Raw genomic sequence first — 18367 nt, forward strand, 5'->3', positions numbered from 1 at the left:
TGGTTGAGCGCTGCACCGTTATTGCAAAGGTCATGGGTTCAAATCCCGTACGAGCCTTAATTTTTTTCAAGCCTTGTTTTCATTCTAATCAAGTGGTGTTCATAACTGCGAGGATCGCTTCCATATAAGGAAAAGACAGTTCTGGCTTCCGACGTCTGGGAAGTCGTCTTCCAGCTGTTTCACTCAATTCATCTCCTCTTGTTGTTAGTAAACCATACCGAAAAGCTCCAACATAGTATGTCACCATGATGTGAGTACCTTTCACCCCCAGGTGACGTCGAAGAGCCTGACCTAAATGCAACCACCACACATTTTCAAAGTGAATTTACAAACTAACATTGAATTTTAAGGCTGATGATTTTCTCAACGGCCTCTTGTTATTGACGAAAACTGTGCGGCAATAATTTGAAAAAATTTTCACACTGGTTTCCACACCTAACCTATCGACCTTGTCTCCAGGGTGCTGGCTTCTCCAATTATACATTTAGGGCTGGGAAGACGTAAATTTTAGTTCATTCTCGCGTTTCTTTTCACAACTCTATCCGATTTAGACCCACAATGATAAACTGCTATACCTATTTTAGCTCAAAATGGCTCAAAACCATTTTTCTGCATGGGATGAGTCGTGCCCTTAAAGCTTGTGAAGGGGCCTTACTGCCTTACTGTTCCCCCTCCCCCTCCCCCAGGGCATATAGCTCAAGAGATTCTTACTCGCAGGATTAAAAATGAAGTTACGACGCGCCATAAAATGATACCCGACAGTCAATCTTTTTTCGTTTTAACACCAGCATCCAGTCTAGGTACCCGGGTAAGATAGGCCGCTGTTGCAGAGCCTCAGTTCTTCCACTTCGTTTGTCCTTCTGTCCGCTTTGGTTAGAAATTATAAATCAATAATACGTGCCAAAATTATATTCAATGTTTTTCAAATAATTTCTTAGTTTCTCCTCAAACATAGTGAAAAGTTGATGTTTACGAATCTAGTTTTAAACAGTAGCAAGATTTATACGCAAATCACATGAGCAAAAGAGTAAAACTTCAAACTATTGAAAAGGCGCTCTTCATTTCTTAGAGAAAGGAAAACCGTATCGACAATTTGAACATTGGCTAATTACTTGTGTGCTATCAGATCAGCTCGGTTTGTTGCAACAGTTATCTAATTATCAGATCAATGAATATCTTTGCGTCATCGCATGCTGAGATTACTGAGCACCATAATTGTCCTCTGTCATAGACTGAATAAGAACCACCTTCGAGATAATGTGCTGAATAGCCAATCTACTCTGCTATTAATTTTAGCTTTTTGCTATGATGTAACCAGGCACAAATTTTATAATCGAACTTATTCTCAAGGCACATAGGGCTGTTCAAGTAATTAAGCTCTTTTTGACCCAATCCAGTCTGCAGAAAGCCAATGAAAACTGTTTGAGAAATATCAAGGCCTGTGGCAATTGCTTGACTGTATAACGTAGATTACGACATACAGCTGGCTCGCTTGATATGTGGACACTGTGAATCCGCTACTAGAAAACATGCCTTCCACAAGACAGAAAAGGCTGCCTTCCAGTTCGTCGAAGTTGGAATTTGTTGAAAACAAGAAAGAAAAGTTTTTTGTTTTTCAACCGCCGTTTAGTACGGTCAGATAGATAGATAGATAGTCTGAGTACTACAAGTATCATCCTTATATGATTGCATCCAAACCTGGCGTAACTTCGTCCGAGGTTCGAAAGTTCTATCGTCCTTACGATTTCCGTCCAGAGGCCATGAAAAACACACTGATGCTCGTACTACTCTCTACAATGAGCTACAAACTGGCATTTTAGCGGACGTGAACGAAAGCAAACTCAACCGGCGAGAAAAGAAGGCCATGTACGTCGCCAAACACATTTTAAAGGTTTCTTTCGGATGGAGCCCATATGAAATAAATTACTACTCTGGAGATTGGCTACTGGGACCGAAAATGTTCTGTTGGCAACCTGTGTACAATTTATTAAGGCGTCTTAAGTTTCTTTACCTCATTTTAAACCCCAAAGTTTCACCGACATACAACTGTTGAACGGTATTTTAGAATAACATAACAAATCAATTCGTCAATATAGCGATAACATAAAAGGCGCTCCAAAAGTTAGTATGGTACGGTCTATGGAGCCATGCACTGTGGGAGTACGTGAATTTAAGAAGAACTTCCTATCGATAGCGATCTCAAACGAAACAGGTAAACTATGATTATAATCCTGCATTATTATCATCAAAATGAAAATGGTAAGCGTACGTTCATTTTACCGCGTCCTATCGGTCATTGGACACTTCAAGTTTAGTGAAGTGGTTTCAAAAGGTTAGCCGCCCACTGTAAGGATCATAGGATTTAGGTGTTGACAGTATATTGATTTATTGAGAAAAATCAATATTTCAAAGTCGGGACAGAAAATGATTTTTTGATGATAAGATTGAGGAGCCAAGCGACGACAGACCATTCTAACTGCCCCAGCTGACTCCAAAGACTATAACCCACTTTTGATACTCCATTACAGATTTCCTGTGCAGTAGAAACTGTACTTCAACTAACTTGCATTTCCACTGATCATATCGCTCTTCAAATTTCGGAAAAAAAGAAAAAAGAAAACATTGCTTGATGATGAATGACAAATGCGTGACTTTTAGAGCCGAAATAATTGCTTAATTTGGATTTTTCTGGCTTATAATGACCTCGATGGCTTTGAGAGGCAAACAAAAAAGGAAAAAAAACAACGAATAAGAGACCTACTCTTTCGGTTACTGTAACAAAATTACTGCCTATCTCTGCTTAAAAAAAGATTTAAAGACATAAATGATCATCTATGTCGTACTTTGACACGGAAAAAAAAGCTCAAAAACAAGTTCACAAGTTCTTGAGAGAAGTAAACCTCGTGTAAAGATTTACTTACTGATTTATTCAATCATGTACTCTATTTTTGATACCTATTTTGCGGCGTGTCTGTTTGCAGATAATGTGATTATCTGATAATATTTCTTGTTAAAAAGATTAAAAAAAAACTGAACGAGAATTTAAAGTAAATAACTTAGTTAGATATAAAGAGAGATACTCTCGTTCTCCCTAACTTAGCTACCAGAGATAAAAAAAGGAAAAAAACCTAACTCGACAAAGTGTGATAATACACAGAAAATGATAACAACAACAGAAACAATGTGCTTGCGTATTTGCTAGGTGCACTAAAGACTCAAGTCGCAAAGATGATCCTTGGGGAAGAGTTTCTCGAGAAACTGGTCCCAGAAGCAAGACAAAAATGGACACAGTTGTATGGACAGACAGTGGCAGAATATCTGCGGCAATCTATCATAGAGAATCTTGGGAGACCTCTCTATAAGCTGATAAGGTAACAAGCCTGCAGCATGGCTTTGAATGAGAAGTGTATATATGGATTTGAAATGTCTATATCATTATGGCTCTATGAGGTGTATGTTTGAATGAAATTGCTTTGGTTTTACTATGTGTCGCTATGTTATTGGTCCAGAAAACTCGTGTCACTCTCTCAACCATCGGATACAAAACTAAAGCTGAAGTAATCACGACTTGGTCACCCGCATCTACCCGCGCAAGTGGCAATTTGGTTGGCTTTGTGTTCTTGGCTCTTCGAAATAATTCCTTTCTTCTGATTGGCCATTTTTTTATTTGCAAAAGCCCTTTCAGTTTCGGGATTTGGAGACTATTTCAATTTGTTGCTTTTCAGACATTTAGAGACAGAATACATTCGTCATTGCATTCCGAGCAACGTGTCAAGTGGATTATCCAGTCTCCCTCTTCCATATATGTACGTGGATGAGATAGCGAAGAGTGACCAGCCAACCACTCAGGAGTTACCCTCAAGGGACAGATTAAGCGGCGCACAGACTTATTTGAAACTTATATCAGTTTTCACAACGCTTGTTGTATCGCCGGAAAAACTGAAACATATCTCACAGGAAAAGTTGGACGAACTTTTGTCTCCCGTGAGTGTCACATGAATTATCTTAAACCCAAGATATCAGAAGAGGGAAGGTACAGTAATGACGTATGAGCGTTAACTCTTTAACAACTTTCATGTCATCATACTGATTAAGTATGTACAATTTTGCAAGTGATATAGCCTGGAAGATAAAAATATTGACTCTAAGATCGAATTTAGTCCTCAGTCTTTGAACCAGCTTGGAATATGAAAGAATTGTTTGTTAAGTCTGTCAACTTCCACCTTGACAAAACGTATCATTGTATAGCTGTGCTGAAAAGCTCTAAAGAACTTTAAGGTTACATTCTTGATAAGAACAACGCATTTCCAATTCTGTCCGTATGTCAGTCCCTGTTCAATGATAATATGGTCTCTCGATGTTACACAGCTTGATCTTGCTAAATGAAAGACAACCGGTTTCAACTTGGTTACAGAACACCCTTGGTCGTCCGTTTGTATAATTCAATTAAGGCAAATCTTACTGAATCACGGGCCACGTTTTTCAACCCACATCCGTTTCCTGCGAAAGAGTTCGACGAGGCTGCATTTTTCCACTGTATTGATGAAAAGGCATCGCGGTTGTTTTGCCCCAACAGATGGAAGGTCATGCAAGCATAGATTGAAAGTACAACAAAGATAGACACGTGCATCTTCTTTCTCTATGACTCGTTATTTACTTTTCTCAAATACGATTTTTAGTGAGAAGCATGCGATTACCAACATCAGCCGACTTTGTTTTCACTTGACAGGAAATGAAACAGATCAGGCCCAAGATGGCCCCGCTTTTTTACGGCATTGGACCAATGAAAACCATTCCTGACAGTGCAATTAAGGTAGTTCCGTGGTACCACTTGGAGGCAGTTTTTCACCAGTACGTCGAATCCAACAGTGCTAGCTGCCAGACTCCTTCTCTGCATATGCTGCCTTTCTTTATAGACAATTTTGGACCGAAGTACACTGAGTGGACCACAACTGCACACGAACAACTACCAGGGCATCACCTTGAGGTGACAACGACATAACCTTTAGTTAGCTCGTATATTTTCTCGTATTGTTCATTTTGACTAGATCCTGGCTGCACTGCACACCTTCCCGGACATAAACATCAACTACTATAATATGTCCCGGATAAACGCTGAACTCCTGTATAATAAGTGCGCTTGGGGAAGTCGCACCACGGCCTCCAAGGATATCACGCGGTTTCAAAGCTCCCCAGGAGCCGTGACGAGTTACATGATTGGACAAATCACTTTCGTAAATGCGAGAAAACTCAAGCACAAATCACCCAGTGCCAGGTTTTCTATACCTGACTTTCATTACCACATCCTCCGGAAGGGTGAGATTCCACGTGAATATTTAATTAAGAACATACGAGATTTGTCCGGGTGATTAGTCTTTATTCATGATATACGTTCAATATTGTGAAATTCATTGTTTAATAATGTGACTAAACATTTTAAAGTTAATCTTTGGTGACATTACCATTTTTATGAAATATTTTTGACGCTTTCAGTTCCAGGCAACAATCTCTATGATTTTCTATTAACTAAATGACTTTTCCATAGACTATGAATGATGTAATAATAATTGAGATATTTAGTACTTCTGAGTGTAATAGAGTTTACCATTTGGAAACCATTGTTACTTTGTAAGAAAAGAAACTATTTTTAAGCTTGGTTTGGTTACCATGCAGGATGTGCTTGGCCACTCGTTGAAACTGGACGACATCTTAACCTAATTTTATTCCCCTCAGAGGACAGACGCAAAGTAAATTTCCACCAAAATAAACCTATTAACGAGTTTAATATGCCTTGAGTTTTCTTCTAATCATTAAAAAGAATTGATGCACACTCGCGGTGATAAAAATTCCACTTATTTGGCTAATTGAGTCATTTACTCTTTCATTAAACGTAACAGTTGTATGAAAAACTATACTGTAGCTACAGCAACATCTTTCGATAAAAATATAATGGTGAATTTATCAACGACAAGGCATTCGTTTGATGTAATTAGAGTCTCCGCAGTATATCGGCTCATCTAGAGTGTTAATATTAATTCAGCAAATGCATATATGCTCTAAAGCTTCGTCGGCTTGCTTAGATTCCATTACTTGTCTTTCTTAAAAATCATATCTATTGAAAATAGAAATGGTGCTAGAGCGAGAATGTCGAGATCAAAATCCCTTAAACATCATCCTTTTAATGTCGATCTATAAACTTGATCCTGACCGGTTTCTCTGGAACTGCTAACATCCTCTGATACATTTCCAGTGGCTCATGGTGATACTCTAACCGGAAGCGTTGAATAACCTACAGTTTGTGTGGCGAGGAATACTATCAGCGCACAACATGGCTTAGCCAATACGAAAAGAGTACATTGCCTCTACTATTGTTAACTTTAGTTTTTTGTACAGAACCCCATTAATCATCTTGCACACGAGTTACCCCCCTGCATAGGCTGAAGTAAAATCGACTATATTTTGCGTAATTCAAGGAATGCTCAAGCAAAAGTTCATTCATGAGAGATTTCATAACAAACCGCAAAAGAAAAAAAGACTCTATACGTTTTTCCCGTTTAACATCATGCTAATACTTTTTCAAAACGTTGAAAGACTTTTCTGTTCATTCCGGAGTAAAGATTCCGTACACTTTCTGCCCACCTTCCGAGTGGGTTACGACAGACTTCTGGAACAAGTTACAAGAGAAATTCGCAGTGTGGGAAGGAATCAATCTCATCTCCTTTCTTTGGATCTTGTTGCCACACAAATACTAGCCTACCTTTGCAACCAGAAGATATGTTTCCAGCTCTGCCACTCTGCTGCCTGTAACAAAAACCGAAAAAAACCTCATGAAGACTTAAGTATATATATATATATTTTTTTAAGCCGACAATCTATTCGGGACAATTTACTTTCATGGTACGTTTTCCTTCCAGTTGAGCAGTTTAACAATTCCATTATTTGTCACTAATATGACCAGGTAAGTATTGCACGTTTCCAAACTCGCCCCAACCCTTCCTCTCCCCTCGTAAACCTCATGACTATGGTGACCTGACTTTAATTCATAATGGAGGTCACAGTATCCGCACGTGGAAACGTCTTCGATGCATACCCTTGGTTATTGCTTGGATGTAAACGACAAAACTAATCGACTGATGGCGAGAAAAACCAGTATTGGAGCAAAATGACACATTTCTAGAAATAAAAAAGTCATTTGACAACCGTTGCGAATTTAGAAAAACAAACCCATGTTGGGAGAGTACTAGTCCCCAAAAGTTTACTTTGAAGAGGGAACATCTTTACGCCCATTATCAGTAAGAACAACTCACCAATACACATGCGCGCACCAAAGCCAAATGGAAGGAATGCAAAGGGATCAATATTTTTCTTGTTTTCTCTCAACCAGCGTTCAGGTTTATATTCTAATGCATTCTTGAAGTATTTTTCGGAGGCTGCTGTAGCAAAGAATTCCATCTGAATTATGGTCTATGAAATCATGACGAACAAGAGTAGACAAGGGAATTAAGAAACAGACTGGTCTCTCTTTACGTCATCAACACTTCACAAAGACAGAGGAGGATCCTTCGCATTAGTGACGGAAATTAACGAAAATACCACTATAATATTCTGAAATGAAGCTACATGGACTTGTTTGGAAGACATCGTACCCCAAAGGACCCAGGTAAAGTCAAGGTTTAAGGACAGAACTCGCCTTATTTGACACCAAGAAAACTCTATAAGAGCCCTAGAATGAGGAAGTCTTAACATTGTTGCCAGTTTAGACGGCATCAAGGAGGTAAGATGAAACCAAAAAAGGGAAACATGATAAACGATGAAGAAGATAAACAACGATTGCATGTATAAACATTTTCAAATGAGCGGCCAAAAGTATCCGGGAATGCCTTGGTTTTGCTTTACTTCATTCTGATTCGTCAAGATAACTCGCGCCGCAATCTTAACCAATCAGGTGCAGAACTAAAACGCCAAATCGCGGCTTTGTCACTTGCGTTTTCATGCACTTCAAACAGCTTGCCAGTTTTCTATTTGAGTTCTCGTTGCTAATGATGATGTTCACCTTTTTTCTGACTAACAATTATAATAAAGTTGGTTTAATTTTTCAGCCATTTAGTTGTAAATTGCTCTAAACGATCCTCAAAATAACGAAGATGAAGGCAGGTTCCTCGGGTCTGAGGATCAGTGGGAAGGTGATCCCTGATGACAAGCCAATACTTGACCTGCATACTCTGCCACACCTTTGGTATGGGATTCCGTAGACAAGGGGGCTTAGGGCTCAGCTCATTCGCTGAGCGACCTGACTTGGAACGAAGTGACCGCACTTTGACCGTTTGATTTGAATGTACTGTAACGGAGACCAGGGCTCAAAGTTAACTTTTTAGTCCACTAGCAAAGTTTTGTAAGTAAATTTTTTTCCCACTAGCAAACTGGTGAGACCACTAGCAAATTCTTTCCCTTTGAAATGTCAATGACCATATCTGATATAAAGATTAGAATTAATATTTCGCACAGGCTATTAATGAGTTGAAAAGTTTAAGAAAAGGGCATTAAATATTTGGTCTCCTTTGTCGTTGTCCTAACAGCCACCACCTATCTACTTCATGTTTCGGAGACATGGATGATTCCAGCAAACAAACGTTTGCGGGTGAATATTTTTCTCACTCGCAGATTTGCAAAATCACTCGCATTTTGCGAGTTTCGAGCCCTGGAGACAAGAAAATGTTGATGACAAAATATACGAAAAGTGACAAAACCTGCATTGTTTAAACGAAAAAACGTTAGTAGCGCTTAATTCGTCCAGCTCAAGGATAGACGCAGACGGTAGTAAGTTAGGAGCAAACCTGCGCAGGAACCAAATATCCACTCAAAACTACATCTTTATCCAATATTCTTCTATTAGCCGGGAAGACTGGCGTCAACCTATCAAAGAAATGGCAGAGTTAAACGATATAATTGCAGATTGTACATTTAAGATTGTATATATACAAAATAAAGTATTTTTCACACCACACTCTCTGATAAAATCCACCTTAAAACATGAACTTGCCTTGCAGATTCTTTAACACAAGCCTTGAGATAAGACAATTTTGCAAGGCTTCCAGCCGTAACATCTCCATCTTTCCCCAGAATGCCAAATATTTCCTGGTAAAGGATTTGTTGAATTTCTTGATTTCTTGCAAGGTGGTACAATGCCCACAGAGTGGTGTAACTTGTCTAAAAAGGGAAAAATAATTCAGGGTGAGATAGAAAACCAAAAGAGCCCCAAAGATGTATCCAAATTTTGACAGGGGTGCTCCATTTCACTTACAACTAGGAGAGTACCCTTCATTTTTACCTGGTCATTTTTCCTTTATCACTTCCCTAATAAATATTCAAACCCCTGCCAACAGAACAGACGAGGTTTAGGTACGGAGTTTCAGCATCTTTTTGCCGGGATTTAACAAATGATGGCCATCCATCTCTGTTTTCTACACCTCCATGCCTGCCCTCCTTGCCCCAGATTGAATATCTCGTCCAAAATGGGCATCATTTTCCTGTTAATTCATCTATTTTTAGTTCAAGCACTTTGCATGTAATTATAAAAGTGTGCTTGTTTCAAGCAGCTAATTCATGGGAATTACACTCGCTCGATGCGCGTGTAAGTGTGCAGTTCACTTAAACGGCTCGGTTGTCGAGTTGAAGATTTCTTGCATTGCTTACTTGATTTCCAGCTCACACTCACAGAGTTCAAAATAAAAGTCTGGTCACAGTTAATAGATTAATTGCTAACTCGTTATAACAGAAGCATATCGGTTTTATGCTTCTGTTTGTAAAGATAGCTTAAGCTATCTTTACAAACAGAAGCATGGTTGTGATGATCATTTTCTGTTGAGTTTAGTGATTACCCTGGCATAGCTCAGCAGACCAAACTCTCTCCTCACCTGTCGAAAAACATATTTCCTGATTCATGTTTGGGTTTTGTCACTGGCCATTATGTAACTATTTACAGTGGTTGGATTCAGTTTGTCAAAACATGCGGAATGATAAACCAACTTACTGTGTCAACACCTCCTGCAAACAGAGTAAAAGTGTTGCCATAAATTTCTTCCGGGGTCAAGTCCTCACGTGTTAGCAGGTAAGTTAACAATGAAACAGCTATGGAAAAATAAATAACAAACAGTTTTTAGTTCATTACTCTGTGCACTAACTCTGTACCTTATTTGTTGGTCCTAAAACCAGAGAACTGATACACTTTTGTTGACCTAACTGAATACAATTTAAGTCAAAGTAATTTTTTTGGGGAAGGGAACACTTGGAAAGACCCTTCTTTATCCCATGTTGTCGTAGACATGTAATGTTGCTCTTGTGACTTGTAGAAATGGGTTGGGAAGGGATCTACATTGTGGTGTGCTAAGAGCCTTTTAAAACACCACAGCATTTAGTGGAATCTGATGATTTAATCCATAGAAGTCAGGGAGACAGTGTGGTTAGGGAACTAGGCTTACAATCTGTTGGTCCCAGCTTCAAGCCCTCTGCCCTACTACCAGTAACCACCAATTTAATCTCCTGATTTTTCTCCCCGTTTTCATTTCATTGCAAATATAATGAAACAGGTATCATTCCTTAGGCAGAATCTTGCCCATCCAGATTTTACCTTCAGATTCTTGAGAATCATCTGATCCTTTATGAGCCATTTCTTCAAGATCTTTCATTTTCCTATCAATATATCCACGTGTAATTTCAAATGCAGTGTCCGATGCACGCTCAAGCTTGACAAAGTTTGGGGTTTTCATGTATTGAAATAAATTTTTCTCCACAATTCCAAAAACAAAGGCATGGAGGCTTTGAAAAATATCATGCATTGATCCAATGAACCTCAAGGCTTCCTCACTTGGTGGATCATTGTATAACCCAACTCTAGCATCAAAAGCCAATGTGCCCACACCTTAATTAAAACATATAAAACATAAAATGATGAAATTAGACAAAAAAAAAACAAAGACAAAAAGTTGAGAAAAATACAACCAACCTTGAATAGAAGACACTTATTTCTTAGGGAGTGAAATAAACTTGACTTGCCCCTCTCCCTGTTTCCCACATTCTCTTATGTGGGAGAGACTTGGCAGGCTGTTTGAGATGCCAAGAGATAAGCTCTGTATGTTGAGAAACTTTCAGATAATCCAGGAAAGTGAGCATGCATGAAACCACCATCATAACTAGGTCAAAAGTATTGATTTTTCTTTAATTTTATGGTATTAACTTTTACTTCATTTGAAGTACTGCATTTATTCACCTATAAGCCAAGCCCAGCAAATTTGCCAAGACCTCAAACTTGAGAGACCTTGCAATGGGCTTAAGCTTGTTTAAAAAAAAATCCAGAAAACTCTTGCATATGAGCCAAGAAAGATAGCAACCTTTTGAAAGCCTCCCTCACAGGAAACATGTGGTGTTTGTTGACCAAATAAACCCATTCTAATTGATTCTAATTGAAGAGATGCCAACCTCTAGAAATATGAAATCTATAAATTACGTTCAATTTTGGGTCTTGCACATCCTTCCCTTAATTCTTTTCAGGACCTCTTCGTCTCAGTTTCTAATCCCACAAACTATAGTTAAAGAGAATCCAAAACATGAAAAAGAGCCTCCAACTGAAACAAAAACTTCCTTTAGAAATCAGTAACCCTTGAAAATTGTCTCTTAAGAGTCTACAGGACGGTTAACTTTTTTACGGTAATTTTGATCATTTGTATATGTTACTAGGTTACCGTAATAACAATATAAACAGTATCTATATATAAACCCCAAGAAACACCCCTAATTTTAGCTTTATGTGCCTTTAACTAAAAGGGGAGTGAGTGACCACTCTTTCTTATCACTGCATTGCAATAAGTATGTCAACATTCATGATTCTGCCAACCTTTCAAGACATCTGTTAATAAGTAAAATAGCCACCCTAATTTATCATCATTATTATTTAAGACATGCAAACTTACTCTCTGTTGCCCATTTACTCAGTTCACCCTCCAAGTCAGGAATTTCTTTCCCCAATCCGCTAGTCTCTTTAAGTTTTGCAAAGTGTTCCAGTGTGTCTTTTGTAACTGCGTTAAAGTTGTCAATGTTTTCCTCCAACACTTTTGGACGCATCAGTTTTGGGGCTACTGCTTGTCTAACTCTTTGCCATTCCTTACCATTTCTGTGTGGTATTAATATTCAATTAAAGCACATCCTTGAGGGAACATAGACATTTGCTCTGTACAAGGGAGACTCCAAGTTAACTCAGGATAGTTGACAAATTAAAGGTAAGGTTCCTTTGAGTACAATGATTGAGAAATCAGGGGAATAAGTATGCAAATGATCAATATGTTTAAAGATTTTTCTCTGTTTCACATGATCTTAGTCAACTTTGGATTGTATACCCATGTTTACTATGGACTACTAGTGGCTCACATGAAATTGAAATTATAAATTGTAAATCTAAATTCAAATATAACACACTAGGTGAACAAGTTATATTCACTAGTCCATGTTGTGAATAGGCTCCATTGATGCAGGTTGCGTCTAATACATGTGTACCTCAAATAATTCTATGTTTTAAAACCACTCCATAATATATGGTCTGCAGTACATTTTATATCAGCCATGTTGAAGAGTCACTGGGAAACACAATGCCCAGTAATACATGTTTGTTTCTAATATGTGTTCCCCTACACACACACTCTAGTGATACATGTGTTTCCCTTCAAAGATGGCAGCCAATCAAGATCTGTTTCTTCAACTGCCTTATTCCAATGAGCAGTTAAATGTTTCAAATTATATCAAACTGGAGCATTGCTTTTTCTCAGAGGCTTCCAGGAAAAGTCTTTTTTTTCAAAAATCTACCACAGATCTAGAACTATATTTCTATGCTTAGCAGAAAGAAGAAATAAAATTAATTTTACTCTGCTTGTCAAGCTCTTGTGATGGGAACACTTTTTACTCACCCATGGGGCTTCAGTGATATGTGTAACCCCTAATTTCACACATACAATGTACTCCCAATTAAAAATCATAGCCTCAGTTCAAATTTGACCACTACTACTAAATTAAATGCTAAGAATGGTTCAATGTAATGTGTATCTCCTCACTCTTCTGAAGAGCAGAGTGGTTAAATTGTGTTTCCATCAAATCCATTTTATTTCTTGCAAAAATCTCAGTTACACATTGCAAATATTAGCGAGGCCAATTTGTAGGCTGAACTATCATCAAACAAGTTAGAAATTATTCTGAGTAGTTTAAATTGAAAATTTACAGTTGTGCAAGGCAAGGGTACTAAGGCTTCTCACTAAGGGTTCCCTCAAAATCTGGGAAGCTTGATATTTTTGAGTTTGGTTTATTTCAGCACAAAGCTTGTTTTACTCAAAACATTTTGCTCTTCTTTATTTTCCACATTCAGTGCATCCTAGGTTTGGGAACAACTTATAAGAAGGGCCTTGAGATCTAAGAGCCTGTTTACATAGAGATCAGGTAACCTGCATAGCTGGGTTAGCCTGTTGTCCCTATGAGTTGTTATTAATATATGATTTCTTTTTATCTTGATCACATTAACACGATAAGTTGGGTAACCAGCCTTGGCAGGCTACCTAGTCTACCATGGTTACAATTTGCTATGAAAGCATTTTAAGGTGGGACAACCCAACTGGTACTGGGTTACATTCATGCACTGGAAACTTCACCTTGGAATTCTGGGGTTTTAAGATTGTATGTAAATATGGGCTATTTTTCGAACATGGCTAGGTGGCTTACCTAACCTACCTACCTGCTCCACCTTCAAAAAAAAGCAAACTCTTCGCTCCAACACAACCCAAATTGCCTGCCACTTTTTCTGTTTATTTGGAGCTCTGTGTTTTGTGTTTGTTTCTACTCCCCACCAGGGAAACAGTTATTACTGGGAATAAGTACTTGAGGAAACACTTAGCACTGTGACAAAGTGAAATATTTTGAAACTTTCTAACGGCCAAGTGACCTACAGTTAGATAGACATGTATGCTATGTGCTTGATCCTCCATCGCTATTGGTCTGTATTCGAGAGCTAAATCGTTTCCTTTTCCAGTCCTCCTTTTCGCTGACGACTCAAACCCAAAGGGTTTTTTCTTATCACAATTGCGGTTACTAAGCATTAGTCCAGTTTCGACTAATGACCACGTTAATTCGTAATATGGTATTTGATTGAAAAATAAGTTAAAATGTAAACACAAAGAAATTTCAAACGCAGTAAACAGAAATATCAAAAGATTTGCAGAACAAACGCTAGCCCAACTGAAATTTTCTGAAGGTTGACACATAATTAATGCCGACAAAATTATCCGAGCAAATAATTCACTCACTTCCAAATATCAACTGCATCAGTGGGACAAGCAAGTTTAAAGTTAGTTTACTCAAGGCTTATACACTTGCCTCAAAGTCTAGGGAATAATCGTACCTGGCCTGATAATCTGAAGATCAAAAACTTTCACGAATACTAGTCAAGGTACTCACAGATTTTCGATCCCAAGAAACATTCCCTTTCTTCTCCGAACTTCTACGAGCGCATCAATTGGTGGCCTGTAAGGATATTTTCCCTCTGCACGAAACACGGTTTGAATGTCGACTGGATCCATGACATGGACAACAGGACTTCTATCAGAGACAGACTGCTTAAATATTGGGCCATACTGGTTGAATAGCTTGTCGGTCAATTTATAAGTTTTGGTAAATCCTTCAGAAACGCGATAAAACTCTATCGCTGGTACATATTTCCCTTGAGGTCCAGGGATTTCATTGAACGGCAGAGGTTCGACTTCGTTTTCTGATGGAGAAATCTTTTCTGCTGCTTCAGCTCTCTGGAAGTGAACTTTCGCGAAAGATGAAATTGGATAAAAGCTTCGCAAACGGACACAAGGTGCTCGTACAAAAGCAAATGCCATAGCGATCATCTCTGCGCCCCGTAACATAAATGACACTCCAAATAAGTAAAGTAACAAGCAGTATGATGTCACTTAGCGGCTCTTAATTCAGATCCGGGGAGGTGCGATCAGTCAGCCTTATCACGGGTAAGTACTAAAACAAGGAACGACCTAAAACCACCTAAAACCACCTACAACCATCTACAACCACTTGCAAACTATCTAAAACCATCTAAAACAAGGCATAAATGTCTAAAATAAGGCGAAACGACATGTCACGTACACGAAATACGAGAATCAAACGAAACCTCTACCTCCCCCTGAAATCTTACTCTCCCTGGTCCCATGTATAATCAACCATCTCACGAAATGAATGCGATAGCATGCTAATTATTTTATATTCCCTCAGCAAAAGACTTAAAGAACTTTATAAAACGAACTAACATGTTATAAAAAATAATACATTGGGAATCATACATAGGCGCGCGTATATATGGAAGTTTTCGTAATCATGATTTAAAGCATTTTCCATCTTAAGAGTCAGCGCCAACGCACTCTACCATTGTTATTCGAGGATTGTCGATTCATTTATTTGCATTCATTAATGAGGACGGATTCTCTTCCCAGAAAAGGGCTATCGTGTTTATATGATAAACAAAATAATACATGGTTGCTTGTAGATATGGAATTTCGCTTCTTGTGTTCAACTCGACATCTCACTCGTTCACTGCGCTCACTCGTGAGCTATCGAGTTAAACACTCGAAGATTAATTCCATATCTACGCGCGCCCATGTATTATTCCCTATTTATTATTTTTTGTAACTTGTTAGTTCATTTTGTAAAGTACTTTAAAGGGCATGTAAACCCAAAAATACATGTTTTTCTTATACTATGTAAAAAGTGGCGTAGAAAACGAATTTGAAATTAGTTTTGTCCAATTCGACTTATTTTAGGAGAAAATCGGCATTATCAACTGAAATTCCATTTCCGGTAAAAACAATAGCGAGAAGTCGTGACGTAAGCGGTGGAACCAAAATATTGCGCAACACATATTTCCCAGTAGAACTGGTGTGGGAGTTCGTGTAAGAAGCGGTAGTTCGGAAGATGTTTTTTCAGAAGGTAGCGACTCGAATGCCTTAAGCTTAGTACATGACAGCGCTGGGGATAATCCAGAATCTTTAGGAGAGTCTGGGTCACGTCCGCCGCGTAGGGTTCACCGAAGCGATCCGCACGAAGACAGTACAGAACATGTCGACAGCGATGCGACCGTCTCGGAAACTCAGACTGGTATTTAATTTACTTTGTGATTTATTTGTATTTGACATGAAAATGCAATACAGCGAGGGTACAATCTAAAGGAATGCAACAGAATTTTTTTAAACTTGAGCTTCTGAGAGTGTTTTATATAAAATTATCAAAGGTGCGAGTGTGGAACTTGTCAACCAATGCCGAAAACTCATGAAAGTGTTTGTTGTACGGAAATCGGGCAATTGTGGCAAAATGGTCTGAAACCCAGATAAGTTGTATCACTGAGCATCCAGGTTTTCAGTCAATTTGCCTCGATTTCTGGGTGCTGGAGACGGCCAAGTACGCTTACAGGCAGCAGTAAAGCACAGATAATCACACCAGAAACGAGTAAGCTAAATATTTTCTGTTTCATCTGTTTTGTTACATTTTGAGATCGATTTACTTGAGTTGTTTCTGCCATTGATTTAATAATACAATACTAGAGCTAGTTGTTTTTCGCTTCTTTCCTGGCAGGAAATTTCGTTAAATTGCCTACAGATAGCTTGTTCGTTGGTGTTGGGGATATCTCAGCAAACACTTTAGGGTCGCTGTGCTATCTTGTGCGGTAAACAATATCCTTCATCTCAGAAGCATTTCCATCGATAAAACAAGTTGTATCATGTGCATTTCCTTGTGTGGCCTTCATAATTATCCAACCCTGTTTGTGTTTGCTTCGATTTGCATTATTGAAAAGATAGTTTTGCAAGCTGAAATCAGGATCTTTTAAGTTGTACTCAAAATGATGAATATTGTCCTACTGACCTTTGAATGTATTTTCACTGCTGTGAAAACCGTGACACAAATTCTTCTGCTGTTTCTCTGCAGGGTTTCTCAAAGGAAGCACTAAGTGGGGCTGGCATGGATTTTCTTATAGAACATAAGGGTTGATTATGGGATCCTGTATAGAATTCTTTGTATAGAACCGACAAAATTCCAGATCACGTTATAACACACTGATATCAACGAATTCTCTTTCTTTGATACGTGTTTCGACAGGCAAAGGTTCAGACATGTCAGTGTCTTTTACGGGCTCAGCGCTGGCTCCCAAACAACTGGCTTCCCCATAATCTTTCATTAAATGAGAAAAAAGATGTTTTTAGAGAACCAATAAAGCTGTTGTTGTTTAATTAACGAAACGTTCTCATGTAAATCGATTTTGTACTTTCTCTGTTGACCTCTAACTTTGAAGAGCTCAACTTCTTTCTCAGTTTGGTCAGCCACTTCCGAATCCTCGTCGTCTGCCGACTGTATGGGTCGTTTTTCGTCTTCCGAATAATTTGCTTCTGGTGAGGCCTGAATCGTCGGTACAGCACCAGGAATAAAAATGACTGCTACAAACAACAGAACGTTCGAACGGCTCGACGAAATCGGCTATTTTCACTTGAACAAATTTCACAAATTGTCGCTTCAAATTTGCGTCATTTGGAAATATTTGCATTGTATGCCCAGTTTTGTTTGAATCAGTACAAAACTGGACGGCACAACGCTTCACCATTACGAAAAAATTGATTATATTGAAGCAAACTGTACGTAAAAAAATCATGACGAGACCAGCAAACAACGGCTGTAGAAAAGACTCCTTCGTGCCTCACGCGATTATAAAACGAGACTTTGGAGGATCCACCCGTGACGTCACAGGAAAGATGGCGCCATTCAAGATGGCGAATGTTTCGAATTTGGAAGAGCTTTTACAAAGTGAAAATGGACTTTTGAGAATAAACGAATGGTACCTTTGGTGTACTTGATATATTTACTAAACATCTATGTGAAAAGAAAATGAACGTTTTTTGGGTTTACATGCCCTTTAAGTCTTTTGCTGAGGGAATATAAAATAATTAGCGTGCTATCGCATTTCATTTCGTGAGATGGTTGATTATACATGGGACCAGGGAGAGTAAGATTTCAGGGGGAGGTAGAGGTTTCCTTCGATTCTCGTATTTCGTGTACGTGACATGTTGTCGTTTCGCCTTATTTTAGACATTTATGCCTTGTTTTATATGGTTTTAGATAGTTTGCAAGTGGTTGTAGATGTTTTTGAGGTGGTTGTATGTGGTTGTTGAAATTTTTGAGGTGGTTGAAGGTGGTTGTAGGTGGTTTTAGGTTGTTCCTTGTTTTAGTACTTACCCCTTATCACGCTATTCGATTTTGATGAAAGTAAATTATCCTCTCTTAAAATAGGCTCGAA

The 18367-nt window shown here is 38.5% G+C and overlaps 1 protein-coding gene, 1 long non-coding RNA gene and 1 pseudogene across 4 annotated transcripts; 2 read left to right on the forward strand and 1 right to left on the reverse strand.

The window, feature by feature from the left end:
* The first annotated feature begins 1495 nt into the window (after positions 1-1495).
* On the forward strand, positions 1496-5369 carry LOC113684037 (uncharacterized; annotated as a pseudogene). The gene is made up of 5 exons (XR_016187018.1): positions 1496-2212; positions 3203-3371; positions 3726-3984; positions 4386-4614; positions 4728-5369. The product of XR_016187018.1 is annotated as an uncharacterized LOC113684037 (transcript).
* On the reverse strand, positions 5357-15197 carry LOC113684058 (cytochrome P450 10). Of its 2 annotated transcripts, XM_027201357.2 has the most exons (9): positions 14488-15197; positions 11967-12166; positions 10628-10918; positions 10031-10128; positions 9041-9207; positions 8835-8913; positions 7308-7464; positions 6758-6801; positions 5357-6289 (listed from the first exon to the last, which is right to left on the reverse strand). In XM_027201357.2, exons 1-9 carry the CDS (start codon positions 14940-14942, stop codon positions 6179-6181), a joined length of 1602 nt encoding a protein of 533 aa, XP_027057158.2. In that variant the 5' UTR covers positions 14943-15197; the 3' UTR covers positions 5357-6178. The 2 variants fall into 2 exon arrangements, with proteins under 2 accessions (XP_027057158.2, XP_089063764.1); XM_089207638.1 differs by lacking the exon at positions 7308-7464 and having other exon boundaries at positions 14488-15196.
* Positions 15198-15930: 733 nt separating this feature from the next.
* LOC149044632 (uncharacterized) lies at positions 15931-17313 on the forward strand. The gene is made up of 2 exons (XR_016186959.1): positions 15931-16182; positions 17008-17313. It is a non-coding gene; the product is annotated as an uncharacterized LOC149044632 (long non-coding RNA).
* The last annotated feature ends 1054 nt before the right edge of the window (positions 17314-18367 follow it).

The sequence above is a fragment of the Pocillopora damicornis genome, chromosome 5, assembly GCF_964200805.1.
Source record: "Pocillopora damicornis chromosome 5, jaPocDami1.2, whole genome shotgun sequence".
In the NCBI taxonomy this organism is placed as follows: Eukaryota; Metazoa; Cnidaria; class Anthozoa; order Scleractinia; family Pocilloporidae; genus Pocillopora; species Pocillopora damicornis.